At 32.3% G+C, this 22,802-nt stretch overlaps 1 protein-coding gene across 1 annotated transcript in view; it reads left to right on the top strand.

Moving 5' to 3' along the window:
* Nucleotides 1-3,927, top strand: part of LOC126470456 (calcium-dependent secretion activator-like) — a 1,485,604-nt gene extending 1,481,677 nt beyond the window's left edge. Inside the window, exon 32 of the mRNA XM_050098305.1 lies at nt 389-3,927. Coding sequence (XP_049954262.1) covers nt 389-590 — 202 coding nt within the window. The 3' untranslated portion in view covers nt 591-3,927. The remainder of the gene's footprint in view (nt 1-388) is intronic.
* Nucleotides 3,928-22,802: the final 18,875 nt, after the last annotated feature.

The following is a 22,802-nucleotide window of genomic DNA, read 5'->3' as shown; positions in this document are numbered from 1 at the left end:
CACTGTAGTTAGCTGAGATGATGTAATGATTCCAGTGTATGTATATGTATGTGTATGTGTATATATGACCCTTATAGCTCTGAAGAAGACTCCCTCTAAGTACCAGCTATATTCTGTCTCAGAACTAGCCACATTCTCAGTCTTGTTTATGTGCATATCAATGACAGCTGTTCAGTGGGTTGTTACCTACACACTTTCTGTTATTTGTTCAATCAGTCAAATGTGCTAGCGTTGTTACTTTTAGCTGAAATCCTTCAAGAATTCACTATACACATCATGAATACGGCATTTCTTTTACTGTAATATTTTAACTCAAGACTTTATGTGTAACCATATGTTTCATCATATTTAGTAGTTTCATTTACTTTAACTAACATTTTGTTAACAGGAGTTATCCAGAAACTGGGATTGATGATGATGGTGACCGTAGTAAACCAAAAGTTACCATCAGGGAGACTCTTGGCGAAGATGGAAACTATGTGGCAAAAATAACAAATGTGACAACGAATGTGGTAGGCAGAGTTGGAAATATGTTTGGAAAGGGTATTGGAGGTCTCACAAGTAAATTTGGTGGTGGAAGCTGGTTTTAGCAAAATGATTTGGCTTTCCTTTTGGTAACCTTTAGGTCACTCAAAGGTGTTAGAATATTTTATTTTTTGCATATGTAAAGTGACTGAGCTCTGCCTGTGATTATATGACCTTGTATAAACCGAAGACATGTATAATGCTTACAATGATTATTTGAAGCTCATAAACTAATTAATTGTATATTTTATAAATGTTGTCATGGGCTGACTTAAATAAGCCCAAAAGCACACATATTTAGAATTATAACAGTTTTATATTGATCTAATAACCTTGTATGAAGAGAGTATTATCCCTGCAAGAATTTTAACATTTTTAGTATAGTACGTGTGAAATGGGGCCACATGATGAAAGTTATATATTGTATATAGGTGAAAGCACATCCATTGCTCTTGATCTTAGCAGATAACATGAAAGAGTTCTGTACATAGCCCTTTTCCTTTTTGTAAATGAGATGATATCTATTGTTAATAATGGAGGATTGAAAAATCATTCCTGTTGTTTAAGACTTAAATTTGTGCATGATTTGTTAACTATAGTATCATACCATTGAAAAAATTGTTAAGGCATTTAAATGCAGATTATTATTATGTAATTGGTAGTGGCTGCCATAACAAAGATAACTGTAAAATTTTTTAAGAACTTTTGTAAGGAAGCAACACCTGTTATGGTCAGCTGTACTTGTTTAGTGTGATGATCGACAATGTTGATGACTGTAACATAATAGAAATATTGGGTACATGGAACTACCTTCAGGCCTTCATTGGGTAACATGATATATTATACAGTTTTACTAAATGAAACCTGTAAAATAATTAATACATTCTTTAAAAGAAGCTGTTTATTGTTATACCAGTAACATGGTAGTCTTTTTGAGAGACTCTTCGTGAATCATTTCCATAGAATATCCATAAATGAATCAACAGTTACAATAATAGTGCTACATAAAACACAGTTGTATACTGTTAAATCTAGCTTTAATCCAGCAGGTATTTAAACTATAATTGTGATACACATTTGATGTCAATATGGCATTGAGGTTGATCATGGCAAGATCCGCTGCTGTTGTTCTGTTAATCAAGAACATACTTTAAAGAGTTGTTGAAGTAACACCATATACATTGTTCTTTATAGGAAAAACTGAGAAAAATCGAAATAAAAACACTTGTTAGCTGATCAAAACTATTGTACAAATTTAAGACTTTAGTAATGAATTGTGCCTCAGCTGTTCAGGTATTTTAATAATGCACGTATTGTGAGATAAAAATCTGATAGGGGTATTTCAAGATCAAAAGAGTTATTACTAAATTTTTATTCATAAGAGAAAAAAAATTTGTTTTTGGACATGATGCAGTGTATTGTATGTTTATTTTCTCAGCAAAATTAGTTGGTACATACAGCAGTTGGTGACATGTCCATCTATTTGTGTAATTATTATACAATGTGCTAGGGTGTTTTTGTTACTATTCATAATCACAGTTGTTGTTCACTTATAATAATGCATTGTAACAAAAATAACAGTTTGTGGCATATTACTTATTTGCCACAGTTTCTCAATCCTACTCATCACCCCATATTATCTGCCACACTAAAGACAAGAGTAGATAGCAAAAAGTAATATTACTGAGAGGTCATTGTTGTGGCACTAGCTGAATTTAAAGTAGAACTCTATGAAAGATAAAAAACATTTTGACATAAGAATTTGTAAATTTCTCTTCATACTTAGTCATCAAATTTCACAGTCTTGAACTTACGAATAAATATATTGCTAATACTATTGACTAAATGTATGAGAAATAGACATCAAATCATACCCAGTAATCTGAGTAGATGAATAAAGACAGCATATTTCAATTACTGAGTAAGATTGTTTACATAATCAAGAATCATTGGTGACAATAGAAATACTCTGTTGAGTGCTTGTCACTGATAGAAATAATTATATTCATAAGTATCCTATTATGAAAGTCAAATATTTCATGGAGTTCATAGAGGTGGTCCCACAGTTACCAATAGACTTTTAACAGTACACAGAGCCATAATAAATAATGTAGAGTTTGTGTAGCTATTTATTCACAAATTGCATGATTATATTTTTGAGCAGAATGAAACATTTTTATTTACATTTTGTTTTAGAACATTCATCACTGCAATTCATGAAAAAATAATTCAATCATGAAAATCTTTATTGATGTGTAAGACAGATTTTTAAATCACATGAACACACTGGCATGTAATACTAGTGACTATTACGTGAAGGTTTCTGATATTTCATTATACAAGGTGGCTAACCAGCACATGCATATTTCCATGCTCACACACACACACACACACACACACACACACACACACACACACACACACACACACAACACACAAATAAACATTATAACAAATAAAAAGAGTTGCATGTTAATTGACGATTGGACATCATCGAATTATTTTTATTTATTCTCTGCAACGTTACATTATTTAGGGTGGCTTGTGTCCTATTCATAGTTAAAGTGGAAGCAAATGTTGTTCAAAATGGGGTAGTTGTTACAACAATATGTACATAAGAACATAATTAATAAATTATCACAGATAAGTTCATACAACAAATTTCATTATTGCCTCACTGTTATTTTCAGTTAGTGTAAATGTTTTTACATGCCTTACCGTGTCTTGCATATAAAACTTGTCTGAGAGTCATTAAACTTTTGGATAGTGTTGTCCTAATAATAAAATACCTTACAACAGTTCATAAATATCTGAATCATAGTTTTTAAATTGAATCACACTTACAATTATATCAGTTGTCATGGAGCACATTGTCAGTGTAGGTATTCCCTGTTATATATATTCTTACATACAGCTTGTAATGAATTCAACTTTCTGTTAGTGATATATGCTCTAGTAAACTGTTCACTCAGAGGTGTTAATATCAGGAAATGTCTCACACTCTTGATAAACCTTTCAGGCCTTTGTGTGTGAATCGGATGTATGAGCTGGAACCAAATTCTGAACTACAATTTGATTTCACCCATTTCTTCTAAAAAAAAGAATTTCCTGAAATCAGCATTAGTATTAATGGAATTAAAATTGCATGCATGTCTGTCAAAACAGATTTTTTCAGTAATTTACTAGCAACTTCATTATTTAACTGTCTTTATTTCTCAATACTTGATGAAATGCCAGATATAGCTCTTGCATCACTTCATGCACATGTGCTAAAAATTTAACTCTTCTTACTGTGCACAGTAGTTACACATTAAGGGAATTTCACCTTCAAACTGTCTAGCTGATCCATCATCATCATCTTCATCATCATTATCATTAGACTCTCTCTGCCTAAGTGTACTATCACAAACATATAAATGTACACCCTCCCCCCCCCCCCCCCCCAAACATTCCACTACAAACAAGACACACATGACTGCTCCATCCTTTTCTTTTTCATCATGAGCTCTGTTATGGAGTTTAGACTCTTCTAATTAATTATGTGTAAACTTACACAAAAAATTAAAATTTAGCCCAGTATGAATAGTATTGAATCATGTTCTATGACTACATGGAGCTTTAATGAAACTTTTCACAATGCAATTGGAAAGTAGAAACTCCATATGAAATCTCCAACAACACCTAACCCATTTTGAAGTGACACTTGCTGGTAATATTTTTTCATGAAGTAGTAAATGTGGTATAAGGACAATATTTATAAAAGGGATAGCTTTGTCATCAATACTGATTTGTGCAAACTTGTAACCTTTGTTCATAGGTATACATTTTGTCTCTTGTATAACAGTAAAGGTAAAGTACAATAGCAGCATCAATTTACTTAAATCAAAATTAGTTGTCTAGCTTGTGTTGTGTAACTTATCGTTTTATTACATTATTATTATTATCATTATTATTACTGTTATTGTCATTATTATTATTATTATTAATGTTGTTGTTATTGTTGTTGTTGTTGTTGTGGTTGTTGTTGTTGCTGTTAGCCAGTGCCTGTGCAAAGCTATGAAGCATTGCAAGATTTTTTATGATTTGATGTTTTAAGACAAGAGAGTGCCTTATGGTGGCAGTACTGGTGATATATACACCAGAAAAGTTGTTGATAAATTACAGACTATTGAATTTAGGGAAGGTAACTTTGGTTACTTTAGAATAAGTGCACTTACTTAGTAATGACTTTGGTATAATAGTTTTTTCTGAAAATAATGCACTTTCCCAAAAAGCTGGAATCAAATTTCAGAGGAAAATGTTGAAGGTTAGTTTTATTTGCATTAATGATTAAAGTGTAATAAATATTATAATACATTCTGGATTATGAGAAAAACTAAAATTTAGTGTATGTATTGTATTATTTCATTAAATGCAAGACACATAACCAATACATATGACATTTAAAATAAAATGCTTGGGGCATAAGCAGTTGTAAGCTTTCTATTCTATTTATGGGATTGGTTTAATTTGTGCTGCTACTAGCTTTCTTAAAGTTGTGCAGCTAAAATAACAATAATGACACTTCTGTTAATCTTGTATTGATCTATGGAACAGAAAGTGATCTCTCCCTCTGACCCCTCCCCCATTCTGCCTCCTCATTCTTTGTTGTTAAAAATGTTCATTAGCCAAAAACTTGAGATAACTATTGTAGGTGCGGACTAACATGATCTCCATACATTTCTTTTCTTGACACCTATTAGATGTTAATTTTGAACATCCTATGTATCTAAATGCATTTTTTTCCAAAAATATGGATTATGTTAATTTAAAAAATGGACTGCATCTACACCTTTATATACACCAACAATAAGTGACATATTTATCCACCATATTTATTCGCTTCTTAAAAATTTAATCTTTAAACAGGTTCTTCCAGAAAACCTACCAGTTTTATTGGGTGCATAACATGGTAGATATTTCAGATTATTGTCAGATTTTAAATATGCTTTGTGAAGTGCAAGTGGAAGAGACATTATTTACACTAAGGAACAACTAAATATACCTACACTTTCAAAGAAACTGTTTTGCTTTGAGAAATTACATGCAGAATTACTTTTTCACTAAATTTTTAGTGAACTGTATGATACCTTTCTGCAACTACATATATTTGTTTATTATTACTGATAATATACACACTTTTGCAAAAGGAATGTGTTATAAGTGTTATATTCAGAGTAGAAATTCTTTTAACTGATTTTTTTAAGTGTTCATACACAAAATTATTGTGCATAAAATAATTAAATGTGTTCTCCATAACCTAATTTATGTCATCCACTTACGTTTCAAAATCAGAAAGCTGGAAATAATTTGTGCACAAGATAGTTACCAAAATAAAGCCATTTCATATATTAAGTACCGCATTGATAATCCATTTAACTGCCTAAAAGCAATAGTAAACTTTACCCTATATAAGTGAAATTTTTTCCTGAAACTCTTATCACTGTATGAACATGACAGCATTTATATCAATATTTCATCTTTGTGATGATTTTCTTTGTTAAACAACCAATACAAAGTTATAACTCAGCCATGTTTTAAGCTGGTACACCACAATTTGGGAACAGATAGTTAAGAGACCGTTTAGAGATCACACCACAGTAAGTTTACGTAGATAGAAAAGAATACCAAATGCTTCCAGGTTTCTTCATCCAAGGCTAGGGAGAAGGAGACGAAGAAGAACAAGTGTCAATGATTGAGAGAAAACAGACAAAACTACAGAAAAAATAGCGGAAAGAGTCCCTGCATTGGTGGATGAAAGGATATTACAAAGATTTAGAATGGGCTCATTAATTTCCACACTTCTCTTTCTCTGTGTACCAATTTGGAATAGAGTAACTACAAATTCAGCATCTTCATGTACTCCATTTACTTCTGAGTATGTAGCCTGGTCTTATGCTAAATTTTTCATTGTCATTTGATTACAGTTTTTGCAATTACAAGTACTATTCTTTGAATATTTCACTACATTTCTTACCTTTGCATGAGTAAACCACTTCAGATTATCTCATTTCTATTCACTATTTACTCTGCAGTTATAATTACTGTTATGTGTAAGACAAGTTACTTTTAGACTAATGTTTGATTTATATAACATTTAATATTGCACTTCAAAAATGTTTTTAATTTTGAAAGGAAAAGAGTGTGAAGAATAGCAGTGCCACAAGACAGTGACTTTTTTTCATAAATTTGAAGCAATATTTATGTTACATATATTCATTAAGCTATTTGTCTACTTCTGCGATGCATGATGCTGATTTCATTTAATATTTATCACAGTTACAGGCAACTGAGTACTTTACATTTCAGTGAATAAAATCCAAGAATTTAACAAGTTATATATCTGAAAAGCAAAAAGATGTGCTACCAGAATGGTACAAATGTAAATTTAATGACTCACCCTGGTACATTTCTGTGTTCACTTACACTTTCTCAAGATAAAATTTTCCTAAAATTCATTTTAAATTTTAAACTGCATGAAAAATAAACAAGTTTGTTTTCCAGCAAACATATTCAAGTTTCATAGTCATGAATATTCTGTAATGGAATTGTGTGAAAATAGTACCACTCATTAGATTATCCAAAGTATTAGACTCTTAGTTTTAAAATATCAATGTGTTTACTTCCCAAGCTTTGGGGGACATTTGTCTACACTTTATAAGATGGAGAGTGTAGGATGGATTAGTCCACAAAATGAAATAAATATGAGCAGTTATCCTCTCAAGTTACATAAATAAATATCCATATGAAACCCTTCAAGCTTTTTCTGTTCTGCTATTGGTCTTTGTGTCTTCATTCATTACATTATTCACAGCAGTATTCCTCATTCTTTTTAGTCTTTTCTATTTTTGTGTATAAAAAGGTTACTCTATAGGTAAATTTTCTCGTACAACTGACTGATAATATGCTGTTTGGAACTTATACAAATCTCTTTCCCTCTCAGCGCTTTACCACTTTATCTACATGATTTTTATCATATCAATGATGCAGTACAGGATACAAAGATTCTTCCACCTCATGCAAAACTTTCATGTGCCCCTTCACACTCCAAAACTCTCAATGTGTTGTTTAATTCATCCTTTTCAGGCCATATTAAAATTTAAGATTTCTTCACTCAGAAATGTGCCATTCTGGCCACTGGCATGTTTCCTCCTTCACCCACCTCCAGATGAAACCTGACCCTGCAGTGAGGTCAGTACTAGCTGTTCATCATACATCCTCAATTTTTATCTTTCTTGATTTCTGGAGACAACAGTAGAGGAAAGTACCTTAATTTGCTTACAGATGAGAGCTGCAAAAATATATCATTATTTAAGTCTCATATGCCTGCAACAACTTTGGAACAGGGGATGCTAGGAATGGGGTAATTTCTGAAGCAATCAGGAAAGATTTGACCTGCATGGAACCAGACACCTTAAATATCTGAAGTGACCCATAATATAAGTTCAAATGACCATTTTCAGAATTTCAAAACATTATAAATCCAACTATCTTACTTACAATATTGATGAGTCAAGTCCACCAAAATTAACTTTCAATATATTCTGATTCACTCTTGAATTGTAGATTCCTTTATTACATCTCACTAAATAATCAGTGAATACTGTGCTATTCAGTGCATGATTGTGCCCTTTTATAGATTTAGATGTGATCAGTACATCTAAAATAATGAAGAACTGAATTTTTGACAAAAGCTTCTTTTTCAGACTCCACACTCAGTATGTAACCAGTTTCATCTTCTTATTCACTGGATGAGATCTAATGTTTTAAATGAAGCCAATTATCTTGACATTTCTGCTTCTTATTCACTGGATGAGATCTAATGTTTTAAATGAAGCCAATTATCTTGACATTTCTGCTCATCTGTTACTTCCTTGCATCTTAAACATTCACACATGTACTCACATTGTACATGTATCTTCTTTATGTCAAAGATCAGACTGTAGCACTTTTTTAACCTGCCGGGTGTTGAGTTAGTTTGTTCATCAATGTGCTCTCACTCCAAAAACTTTCTTAGAATATTCTCAGACATAAGTTTTCAACCATAATAGATCTGTCATTGATAAACTTCATTTGATCACTTAGACTACAGTGTGGAATGATAATATCATAGTTCCAACCATTTGATACCTCATTAACACAGATGAACCTATTCCTAGCTCTACATATCTCATATTCTGAGGGTCCAGATTTTACTTTAATTTTATCCACCATTGAAAAATCAATTACACACACTACCTTCTATTGGATGTCTAGATGTTACATGTTATTTGTGTTATTCTTCTTAAAAATGTTATAATTAATAAAATGTTGTCTGCTATTATGTGATGGTGAAATGGATTTCACTTTTAAAGTAAAATCCAACTGATCGTAGCATAATAGCTCAGAATATTTTATTAACTGTGACATTTCCAGCCATGAAAGTTTACATTTTACACAAATGTTATAGTTGTCATCTTACAGATTATCAGTTTTAATACAATACAACAATGTATTAAAATACAATTTAATTTGAATTTGTTTGTTTGTTTGTTTGTTATCACCCTGTTTGATGGAGTCCAGTAACATTACTCATTTTACTATATCCCTTCCTTTTATTTTCTTACTTGAGTAGCATGAGCTTTCTTTTTCCCATTCTTTCTTGCATACATCTTAATACAAGTGCAAGTCCTCAGGGAATGGATAAAGGACTGTAAAGTTTCTTTACTGGATGTACTGCTTCTTCCTTATTGAATTGATTCTGTGTTTATGCCTATTAACTCATCTGCTGGCATTAAATCACCTTCATGAACCCTGAATATTTCCTTCTTATTTCACACCAGAAGTTGCTAAGTTTTTGTTATCATTATTCAGAGAATGCAGACTTTATAAAATAGTGATTAAAAATAAAATTTAATAATACTGGGCATTATGTTGCAGCTTGCATCTTATTAAGCCACCCTGATTTACATTAAAATGACATAATAGCCCAGTCTGGTTCACAATACATTAAACCAATGACAATAGTACCAATTCTAAATGCTCATTTATAATCATGAAAAGTTCTGATGACTTAGTTATTGTGAAAGTATACCAAACACAGATTTGCTACAGTAACAGAAAGTGAAAAGACAACCAACAGTCTTATGGTTAGGGACATAAGAAGTATCGATAAGTGATACACATTTAAAGTCCTATTCTTGTTCATAATGGGAAACAGTACAAAAAAGGGGTAATATCTGTTTATTAATTTTTCTGCCTTTCAGATGAATGACAGTTCATAAGCTAGAAATTACCATCCAGCAATTATGTGGTTATCAACCACTCAGCACATCATATGTCTACTAGTCATTTTTGTGCTGTTGAATTTAAATTTGTAGGAATTATATTGTTACTCATCACAGCAAGTCAAACAATGAGGTTTTATATGAATATAAATGACAACAAATAAAGTAAAAGGCAAGTGTTTCCAACCTGTCTGTAGATACAGACTAAATCATGCAGCTATAGTTACCATTATATCAGGTATAAGAAGCACCTAGAATGTCTTTTCATGAGGAGCTGATGGGGGAAACAGAAGTAAGTACTGCCATGAATGGAGATATTTTCATTGTGAAAGGTTACTCCACTTAACAAAATCTGATGAATTCATTACGGTGGACTGAAGATATAAGAGGCGAAAGAGAAATGGAGAAAGGAAAAAAAAGAAAGAAAACAGAACACATATCAAAGGTGCAAAAAGAGGATCAAAGAAGAATATAGTGTCTCAATTGCTTGGAATAATGAAACCTTTAAAAGAAATCAGTGATATTTCCGAAGAAGGGCACCAAAAAGAACAAGTAGAAGCTTAGTGCATCAGCGATAAGTTATACAGTTATATGTGGAATTAACCTTTACGACTGAGGAATGAATTGCTAGTTCTAATAGATTTCACATGTAAGAGTGTGAGAGATGGAACTAAATATAATGTATGCAACTCAGTCATGTAAGTTCTTTTTCTAGCATTTCAAGCTACAGTAAGTCTGTTTTGAACCACATTCTTGTTGTAACTTTTGTTCACTATCTGATAACGTTTACTTATCATGTGTGACTGTGAATGTGTTGCATCACATCTAGCTGTAACCTGTAGCATTCTTTCTGACAATTTAGGCCCATAAATAGACAAAGAAGGATGAAACTGCTGTGAGACATATACTTCAAGTGTTTTGTAGCAGCTTAGGGCATAGAAGATCTACAAGTGACAGAGTGATTGTACATAAGATCTCTTAAATATGTTCACTTTCAGACATAAATATTTAGAAGTTAAAGGAGTGAACTTTTAATGTTTTTGTTATTTTTATAATGATGGTAAAAATTCAGTCTCATTACAATCTACTGTTATTTTTTTCTATGATGGGATAACACTTGAATATATATGGAATAAATCACTATGTAACGAACAGGGCTTCACTCATCTTAATGTATGAATAGGTAGCTTATTTGTTTATAAGATTTCTTCCACATTAATAACAGAGTATAGATTTTCCTCCATGTAAAATAACTAAATGCTACAAATTGAGTACCAGTTTTGCATGTTATGTGCAGTTAGATGCAGTCTGCTTCCTTAGAAAATCTCCCTTTACGGCAGTTTGTCTGCTAGTTTGAAGTCAGAATGCACATTAAGCATCAGTTTATGAAAACGAAAAATATGCTTTGACTTTTGGTTTCATCAATGGCTAGTGACAGTTAGCATAAATGCAATTCTTTATGATTGTAATTAAGTGAAATGTGTCATCATGTGCATGGTTAAGACATAAATATATTGAAACCAAAGAGAATGACTTATATGGCTTGAATTTGTTTAGCCTAAATAAAAACAGGTGGAACAAACTGTGCAAACATGTACCCAGTTTTTAGACATATATGATTTACAAATTTTCAGTGTGCCTACACTTATTCCTGCATAGGTGGCAAATGAATTTATATTAAACAAAATATTTGATTCACAGATGCAAAATGATGAATCATACATTAACACTCTACAGACAGTAAACAAGGTTTTCAAACAGTACTATGATTACCACCACTACTACTACTACTACTACTACTACTACTACTACCACAGCTTAAATCACACAGTGCTCGGAAATCTGTAGCACACCAATTCAAAATATGAGCTAAGAAGTGATGTCACCCAGAAAAGATGAATCTAGTAATGGGTGATTATGTTACTGACTTTCCATGATCAAAACTCAGATAATATTTATTATATTTGTAACGGATAGTTCATTCTTCAGTTACATATAATTCTGAATGAAAATCTGTCATTTATTTCCACGAAAATGAAGGTTTTGTATTGACTTCAATTTAATTCAAAAATTCTCTCGTAAAAATTTTAGACATACGCACTACTACCCACATACATCCTCAAATGGAAAAACTTTGTTAAAGCTAGGACCACGCTAAAACTTTTGTAAAAGGTATCATCGAACTACCCCCTGCCCACCATCAAAGATTTTGTATACTGGCTTTTTATAAAAGACCTTTAACAAAGATCTTTTACAGTGTAGTATGTGTCTAAGGTGCAAACATAATGCATACTAGTAATTGTACACATTTATTCCAGTGGGTCCGAATGTATCATCCTTATTAAACTTATCACTTTGTATGTTCCATGACATCCAATGATTCATTTATAACTGAAACAGATGAGGGTACATGTAAAGTAGTCAGTCATTCATAATTATAAAATAAAGTTCATAATGAAGGTGTTCATGCTTTTTAGATCCATAATACACTTCTAGATGGTACATATTATTGTCTTATGAGAAATATATTGTTTTATTGTTCCTTTTTACATCCCTCTTTGATTTGGAATATTGTATCTGTTTCCTTATAAGTGACCATCTTTGATGATATCTGATGACAGGTTTAAAATTTCACAGAACAGAAAATCTTTTAACATTTAGGTTAAAGAAAGTTAAGGATGATAATACTAAAGAAGAGTCTCTTTTCCAAGAACAGTGCTTTGCCTATAAATTACACACAGAATGAAACTGCAGATATTATGAAGTGGTCTTTTTTCTTGATTCCTTCTCTTTCTTATAGATGACCTCATGTGGTAAATAGGTCCTGAATGTTATGTAGACAGACATTGCCTATCTTCATAGTACAGGCTCTACTTTCCCCATATCTTTGTATTTCTCACAATATATTCTTATAGAATAAGAATGTGGTAGTGTCTTTGATTGTTCCCACTTATTTCTAATTATACAGAATGTCTCAAAGATAATGTGGTTTCCTCTTATTGAACATGATTCACTCTGAAACTGAGGATGATTACCCATCTTAATGTAATCTTTATCTTGTCGATTGTTTCATTTTCTATTGAATTAATTATTTTCTTTCTGCTTGTATTCACATCCTTCAGCTTCCAATTTTGAGATTTAGCTATACAAAGAAGGATAATAAGGTAGAAATATTGTTGATTGTCTGATTTTAACAGTAAGAGAATGATGAATAGTCATTGTTAAACTACCTGTCCATACATCTGAAAAATGGATAATTACAGTGCAAATAGGAGTTGTGATTTGTTACTTCTTTACTGAATTGCTGAAGTCTAATTTTTCAAGTAAATGGGTATTATTTTGAGTCCATTGTACACTGTCAGTATATTAATAAGCACTGTCACAAAGTTTAATTATATGTTTTTCAACTTTTTCAAGTTATGCAGGTAGCATTAATATCATTTTTTTCTTCACTGATTTCTGTTTTGTGAATTATCTTTCATATGCACAAGCACTTCTTTTTTCTTCTTTTTGTTGTGCCTACATCCACATCAGTTACTTCATATAGCAATAGTCAGTATTTTTCTATAGCAACACATTGCAAAAGCTTTTATTCTGTTCTGGTGGTCTTTTTTCTGCCCATTGTCCATGTTTCCCTTTTGTTCAAAATTGCACCAAGACAAATATCTTTAGAGATGATTTCCTGAAACTTAAATTTATATCAAATATTGAGAAATTCCTCTTTTTCAGAAAATATTTTCTTGCAACAGTTAACCAGCATTTGACAGCCTATTTACTTTGGCCACTAACAGTTATTTTACTGCCCAAATTGCAAGAGTCAGCTATAATTTTTAGTGTCTCATTTTCCAGTCTAACTACTTCAGCAGTATCTAATTTAATTTGACTACATTCCACTACAATTATCTTGTGTCTCTAGCTGTTCATCTCATAATCTCTTTTCAAGATGCTATTAAGTCCAGTCAACTGCTTTTTAAAGTCCTTTGCTATTTCAGACAGAATTACACCATCATTAGCAAACCTCAAAGCTATTTTTCTTCTTCCTGGATCATGTATTTCTCTGATTTCCTTTATGGTTTGTTCCTTAGATGGAATGAATAACATCTTGAATACAGTAACACCTGGTATTGGCTACAAACCTGTCCTACTCACTTCTCAACCATCGCCTCCTTTTCAAGTCCTGCAACACTTTTATAACTGCAGACTGGTTTCTGTAAGAATTGTAAATAACTTTTAACTCACTGTATGTTATTTCTACTACCTTCAGAGTACAAAAGAAGGTATTACAGCCAACATTATCAAATGATTTCTTTAAATACACAAAAGCTAGAAATTTTGGTTTGCCTTTCTTTAATATATCTTCTAAGACAAGTTGTAAGGTTAGTATTGCCTGTCATATTCCAACATTTCTCCATGAAATTAACTGATCTTTCGCTTCTACCAATTTTTCTGTTTTTCTGTTGATAATTTGTGTTAGTTTTCTGCAAGCATGACCTGTTAGACTCATGGATCAGCCATATTCAAATCTGTTACCATCTACCTTCTTTGGAATTTTAATTCTCCTTGGAGTCTGGAGGTATTTCACATGTCTCATATATCTTGAACACCAGTTGGAATAGTTTTGTCATGGCTGGCCCTCTCCACAACCTCAATAATCCTAAGGGACTGAAGTCTGCTCCTGTATCTACATTTCAGCTCAGGTCATTCAGTGCTCTATTTATTCTTGTAGTATCATATCTCCAATGTCTACATCATATACTTCCTTTCTCTTTTCATAATATAATATGTAATTTATTTAGTCCTTCTGTAGGCTCTTGCCATCTTTCAGCTGTCTCATCTTTGATTAGTACTGACTTTTGTGGCCCATGGAGGATATATTTCCCACTAAATATATTTCCTTGCAGCATTTAAGGGTATATGTGTTATCACTTCTGTACACTCCCAGCATCTAGTGGAATCATCTGTATTTTATGTTTGTTGTGAAATATAGCCTTCAGGTTTGTGTGAAGTATATATCTCACGAAAGAATGATGTTTTAGTGGTTCTCTGAAAGTACGTTTACCACCAAAGTACTTTCTGGAAGGGACTCAGGAAGTATACTTACCACAAAATTAATTTGTCATTTGTGGCCCTTGGGGAGCATATTTCCCACCAACTTAGGATATCCCAAAGCTTTTGGGAATATATTGTACCACTTCTGTCTATGCCTGACATCTTGTACCAGTACACAGCACAGGGTTTATGAAAGCTGCTAAAACAATCAGATTCTGTTTGTCGTGGAATCATTACCGTTGTCAGAGCACAATGCTTCACTTGTGCAATATACATAATCTGTATCAGCTCATACCTCTATTGCATGATGAAGTTTCTAGGATTCTTTTTGCATTGTGGTAAGTAAACATTTTAACTAAAGTAAAAGAAAACAAAAAATTAACACAGAAAAAACTGTTCATTATTTCATTATGTGTAATGGCAATACATAGCAGCTCACAAAAGTAAAGAGGGAAATCACAAAAATAAAATTATCAAAAAATAAGTATAGTCACTTGATCACGAATCTAACAGGACAGCAATAAAAATATCTTTGCTGAGTTGCTACAAAAAATTCCACTGCGAAAAGCTTAAAGCTCTTGATATTCACAGATGTAATTTTTTGATTTTTATTTATTTATTGATATCCAAAGGCCTGTTTGTTTTTCCTGTAGGCAGCATCTGTCTTTTCCCTAGTTATGCATACTTCTACAGCCTTACATATGTTGTCCAGCCACTTAAGCTCTGAAATTGTGAACCTTCTGTAAATCTCTGATCTTATTGGATAACTGTATTCCCTTCGACCTAATCATGTGCTGCATTCTTATATTATCTCTTTTCATATTAAATTATATATTTCCTGTGTTATCCAAAGATTTCTAGTAGGCCTTCACTTTTTACCTACCATATTTGATCCTCTGCTGCCTTCAGTGTTTCATCTCACAAAGCTCCATTACTCGTTTCCCTGTTTCAGTCAATTGTTTGCTAATGCTCCCTTTGAAACTCTCAATAGCCTCCGGTTCCTTCAATGGATCTTGGTCCCGTCTCCTCAATTTCCTATCTTTTTGTAAATTCTTCATGTTTAATATACAGTTCATAACCACAGACCACATCTACCCCTAGAAATGTCTTACAGTTTAAAATCTAGTTCACAAATTATGTCTTACAGTTATATAATTAATCTGAAACCTTCAAGTGTCTCCAGCTGTCTTCCACATAAATAATCTTCTTTTGTAATCCTTAAACCAAGTTTTAGTTATGATTAAATAATGGTTTGTGTAAAATTCTAAAAGATGACTTTCTCTTCCATTTTTCCCAGTCAATCTTCACATAAAGTTTTCTCTTAATTTCTTTTTTCCACTGTCAGATTCAAGTCACTTATCACAGTTAACTTTTCAACTGTCTTAGCCATCAGAATAATTTCTTTTGTCTCATGATAGTTTTTCACTCTATTTATCTTGTTTGGAGCTGGTTGTCATATAAAACTGCAGTAATATGGTAGATGTTGACATTGTGTCTATAGTGGCTATGATAATGCAACAATGCACTCACTGTGCTGTTCAGGGAAACTAAACCACATTCCTATTTTCACACTGACTGTGAGACCTACTCCTGCATTACCCCAGTCACATTTTATATGTGTAACTATGTACTCACAAGACCTGATGCCCTGTTCTTCCTGGCACCACACTTAATTAACTGCCACAAAATTGAACTTAGACCCATCTATTTCTCTTCTTAAATTCTCTAACCTACCTACTCAATTAAGGGATCTAAAATTTCAAAATCTGGCCTGGGGAATGACAGCTTCATTCTTTCTGATGATGACATTCTCTTGAGTAGTTACCACCTGGAAATCTGATTGGAGAACTATTTTATCATCAGAATAGTTTCTTTACGAGTATGTCATCATCATTTAATCATACAGTGGAGCTGCATGCCCTCAGGAAAAATAATGGCAGCAGTTCCACCTTCTTTTCACCTCTTCAGAGTGTCAGCATAGCAAGATGAGGTTGGCTAATGTTACAAGACCAGATCTTTCATCATCCTGCCCCTGTAACCACTGAAAAGGCTGCTTCCCATTTTAAGAGACCATAGGCTCATCTGGGCTCTCCACTTTCACAGATATGATTCTATTCTGCTTTCACCTTCAGTACAGCCATCTGTATTGTTCAGACATACAAACCATTTCACTTCAGAAGGTCTGCACTTCATGGGGAATCTCTTTGATGTATAAACTGTTAATTCAAAGCATGTTCCTCCATCTCATCTGTATCGTCTTTGGGTCCACCACACTGGGTACACATCAGTTAACATTTTTCTGTCATATCTCCCTGTTAGTCAGTACATGAGTGTTCCAGTTACACTTATCTGTTGATAAGTATGCTTCAAAACCTCTCACAATTTTGTGCATATTATATAAGTCCTTCTATTATCAAAATAAATAGGAGTATGTCAAGAAATCAGTAATCATAATAATATTATACATCATAATGTTAAGAATGGTTTAAGGATTTACCCATTGTACTTATAAACAAGAAATTAAATGAGTTGCATGGCACTACAAAATCACATGTAAAATGTTCTGTTTTCACCATTATCGCAATCAGTTCCTCTGAGAATAATGTGCTACAATAAATTTTTCATTTTTTTCATAGCACACATTGTACATTTCTGGCCGTTTTACCTGTCAGCTGGGTGTAGAACTTACCTTTCTATGTCTATAATTTCTGTATCTTCAGGGTGATATTGTTGTAGGAATATATCACATTTTACAACAGACCAACTACAAAGGAAATTGTTTTCCATGGGGTAAAATGTTATGAAACTGACTTAAAATACTGATCACTGTGGCGTTTTAGTCTAGTTTGTATGATCAGTATATGTGATATCACTTACCAGCATTTTTTTAAAATTTGAGATAAATATATCATACAAATTAGGAGCAAGGAAAACACTTAAAAGACATAAGGTAAAAGTCTCAGAATATGAACAAAATTTAGATCTACCACCTAATGAATTATACCTCTAGCAGATCTATACCTATAACAGATTGCTATTCTTGCTCCAGTTGAGTTCCATTGGTTACATTTGTTTTCAGTTTTTCATATCCTAATTTGTATGATATATTTACCTCCAATTGAACAAAATTGCTGGTAATTGAGATCAGATATACTGATCATAAAAACTAGAATGAAAACGTCTCCTTAATCAGTTTTTCAACTCATTTTGTTAACATTTTACCCCTTGAAAAAATTTTCTTTGTATTTTGCAGTTTATAATTTCTCCTATCATTCATGACTAAAAGTGTGATTACTCATTTGGTGAAATAACAATGGTAGTTATGTCATGGCTTAAGGTATTTAATTTTATTATAGCATAGAAATATAAGTTTTTGTCCAGTCTGAGTTAATATGTCGTTAGTACAGACTGTAAGGTTGTTTAGAAAAATATCGTTTTTCAGATCTTTTATGAAGTGTAGAAATTTACATTAGCAATACACAATTTCTGGTTATCTAATGCAGTGGTACAGCCCATGCAATAGAAAGTTTAATAACATATTTGTATGGTTATAGATATCAATCTAAAGTGCTCCTTTTCATTGTATCTCTTATATAGGTTTCAAGTACTCCATCTCTTGGTGTCTATCAACTTAATAAAATGCAACAACCATATTCAATCATGCTTGTGTAAAAGAATATGCAACTGGTTATTGAAAATATTTCTCCACATAAATACCACGTCTCTATTTCTGAAGTCTCATGATCGCCCTACATTTTTACCATTGTGTGATTTATTGAGTCCTTGTCTACTAACTGAAGTGTGTCAATTTTCGTGACTTGTACTTCATAAGCTTATAAAAATTCCTTTACAGCTGAAAATGCATAGCAATGACAGTAAAATAAAGAAATGTTTCAATGAATCATGTGGTTGTCTGTGAGGTAGAGTGATATCACTTGGATATTTCAGGCCATACCAGAGGAAGTAGCTAAGTATTTTAGTCCATATAGTGTGTCTGTGATGAGTCAAATGTTAAATTATATTGAGTGTCAGTATTGCTAGAAATGTCACAAGAATTATGGGATGTGGTATAAATTATTTGGTCCACTGCCTCATTAATTTACCACAGACATTACAAAGTAGAGAGCTGCCAAGTTCCTTGACTCACAGACCTTGGCTCAGTGATCATGTCATAGAAGCCCTGAAATTGTGGTTTTAGATCCTGTTACCCATTCAGTAAGCTTTTTCATGAACTGGTCAACCTGTTATTCTTGCATCCTCTCATCTTTTAGAAGCTTTTAAAATCTCTAAACTCAACCTGTCAACTCGAGCTGATTACTATTCTGTCTTGAAAGAATAATTATTTACATGGACCACCACCTTAAGGTCATTGTTTACTGACTATTTTCACATGTTAAGACACCAACTACCTCCTTCATTTCCTCTTAAGAAGCCCATACCATAAATAACTACTTTTTGCTCGTCACTAATTAATGGTAAAACAGATGGCCTTGATGTGGAGGACTGTGTGCATCACAGAAGAGTAAGTTTCACCTTCTGCTTTATGATTTATAATAATGGATAATCACCCTGAGTTGTTCAGAGGAGAACTAACTCATTGGTATGCTGATATTTCCATATTGCAAATAACTTTAACTAAAACATATACTGGTATTAGTTATTTTCTACTTTGTTAAGCTCCCTTCTACTATTTTACATCTTTAACTTTCACCATCAACATTTTATTAAGCGTATCCCACTTCTATATTTTTAATATCTTTTCTTTAATATTTCTAAATAAATTTCTCTACACCTCTACCTCCTATTCTTATATTCTTGTTGCCATCTTTCCGTTCCACACCATTCTTGCCATCTCAGGCTTTACATTGACTGTCACCAACATCAGTATTATCACGGCATCAAAATGTATGACACATTAACATCAGTTTGAATTCTAACTGCTACTTGTTTCTCCTCCTGAGAAGAATTACAAGAGGTAGCGCAGAGGATAAGACACCTCAGAAGAACAACAAGAGGTAGCACAGGGGATAAGGCACAAAACTCTTATTTCACTACAGAGTAGTTGTTTCTTAAGGAGAAATACTTATTTCATTCCTCTTCATTTCCTGATCTGAACTGGCGCAAAATATCTGTTGATGTCAATAATGGGAATTTGAATCCCTACCTCATAAGAATTTAAGTTTAGGGTGTCAACATAACTTACACCTTGTTTACATATCTGCCTTCTGTTAATTGTATTGTCTTCACAATGAGTGATTATCTGACCTTTGCATTTTCTGTAGATTTACCTGTTGTCTTTGCTTATAACCACACTCTGAACTTTACTGAAATGCTTATCAACATCTCATGAAGAACCATTCTTTTAGTGTTAACACTGACAGAGCAAGTACTATGCTGTTGGAATATCCTACTTCATTAAGGGTTGCCCTTTTAAATTTTTTCATTTAATTAGTTCCAAAACTCCTTTCATAGTAGTAGAATACTCATTACATACTGATAGTAAATATGTGTCATAATCCATTGAAGACTTTCAGGATTTACTTTATTAACTTTCTAACAAGTGATTTTTCAATCACATTTAATTAGTTAATCAAATAACAATTAATGGCTGTTAAAATGTCCCACTTCCCAATTAATGGACATTAAAAATGAAAGGCAAAAATTTAGGCTTTCATATTTCTTACATGTTTTGTTACATGAGACACAAAGTCCTATACAGAAATTGTCAAACCAGTAAATAATTAGCATAAATATGAACATTTAAAATTGAATAAGTAATGTTTAATTTGTAGTAAGTTTGTACTGTTTTCTGTTCATATTGCAGACATAATATGATGTTTACTCTCTATTTCTTGTACTATTTGCCCTACTACAACTTGTAGCAGAAGTTCATTATAATAACACTGTAGAAATGTTGACGATTGTTCTGTCCTTTCAGAAGGAACTAAATTCAAAACAAATGTTTTAAAATACTTATACGAATTAATTTACATCAGCTTCTCATATGTCTTTGTATGTTACTATTCAACATAGGAGATCAATGTCAGTGAACTGTCTGTTGATTGTTTAAATGCCTTTCTGGGTTTAAACTACTTTTGTAATGGTTACATGCCACTTGTGATTAATTTTTCATAAGTTTTGAGGCCAAAGATTAAAGATACTTCAGGTATTCTCTACTAACTATGCTTGTTCTACCACCAAATTTAAAAAAAAAACAGTTACCAAGGACCAGATTCAATTTTCAATAGTCAGCAAGAATTTCAGACAGAAAATGACATTTTTATTAAATGACGAACGAAATGCAAAATTAGGAATTTAAAGTGCCATCAAACTCGAGGCTCAGCTTAAGCTCATTTTCCCTCTAATGATGTTCTTTAATTTTTGGATTGTCATCAATATAAAGTAGCTGCCTTCAGAAAAAAATCTTTCATAATTTTTTTTTGTTATCTCAGAGATATAAATTGCATGTTTTAGGGAAGCATCATGTGACATGTTTTATTCCATCTGAGGCTGTGTAAGAACTGTTCCAATGAAGCAAAGAATTCTTGTCATGTTTTCCTCTTTGAAATTGCCACAAAATATGCACTTAATATTTCAGATCTCAAATAAATGTTATGATCAATGGCTTCAAATAACCAGCTATTTACAAATCATTTCTGGTGTGATCATATGAAGCTCTTTTATTGAAGATCTGATAAAAAGAGTGCCTTACACGCTATCCATATACAAAGAAAAGATTCTAATAGTGTTTCTATTAAAGGCTTTTTATAAATTTGTACATATGTGATGTATAAATAGTTGTTGTGGGAGCTGCAAAAAATTATATGTACCTGTATAATTTGTATTTTAGTATTGCGTCCAGAATATACAAATTTCGGTGCAAATTGAAAAGTTAAGAAAATATTGTTTTCCATCATCTTCAGAAGCAGAATAGTTGATTAAAGACAGGAGTCATAAGACAGTTTCATTACTTATGTTGTGAAGTATATTTTAGCATTACTTATTTGAAGATGACGAGTTTGGTGTAGATATATTACATCATGTAGGTTCTGCTTGATACACAAAGGTGATGTATGTATTTAATAATAAGGATGAAGGAAATAAATTGTAGTAATATGATTGTTTAATCACTTTAGAGGTAATGCATCGAAAGTTTGCTCAAAAATAGTAACTGAACATTCCAGTAAGTGAGATTCTATTAAAATATTTGAATCAATTTTTTTAACAAAATAAACCACATTAACATAACAAAATAAGCTGTTAACCCAATGACTGATATAATTTCCACATTATATGCATATGAGACTTCATATATTTTTGTTGTATTATTTTGTGACTTATGCATGTATATTGTTAATTCTATTTGGTGGCAAGAAATAACTAAATTACATTCTTAATTTTATTTAGCACTACATAACTAAACTAACATTGAATCATTTTAGTAGTATAACTTGGCATAAAGGGATCTAGAACTACTGGAAATTGGAATTAAATATTTGCTGGAAGAACTAAATAATGACTATATTAAAGACACACAATTATAAGTAAAGTGAACAACAATTTCAGTTCATATTGTCATTGCTTTGTAAGTTGCCATTCAAATACTGTTATAACTTAACAAAAATATGGTAATGGAAAGTCTTGGGTGGAATATGAATCATGGAAGGAGTAAAGGTAACAGATCACTATATGTGAGCCATTAAATAGTCAAAATACATATAAACAAGCACGAAACTCTAAGTAAGCTTAGTGCTAACTAATACAGAAAATCCATCAGTCCCACCTCCACGCAGACACATATTTGACTTCACTGTTCCAGTAAACTACATTGTACCACTGATACAGACTGATTGAGGTGTATGTTTATCTCATAGTGGGTGAGTGAGGGGAGAAAGGAGGTGAAGAAGGGAGAGAACGTCGGAG

Source organism: Schistocerca serialis, chromosome 3, assembly GCF_023864345.2.
Source record: "Schistocerca serialis cubense isolate TAMUIC-IGC-003099 chromosome 3, iqSchSeri2.2, whole genome shotgun sequence".
NCBI classification, from domain to species: Eukaryota; Metazoa; Arthropoda; class Insecta; order Orthoptera; family Acrididae; genus Schistocerca; species Schistocerca serialis.
This window is presented reverse-complemented; position numbering and strand designations above follow the sequence as displayed.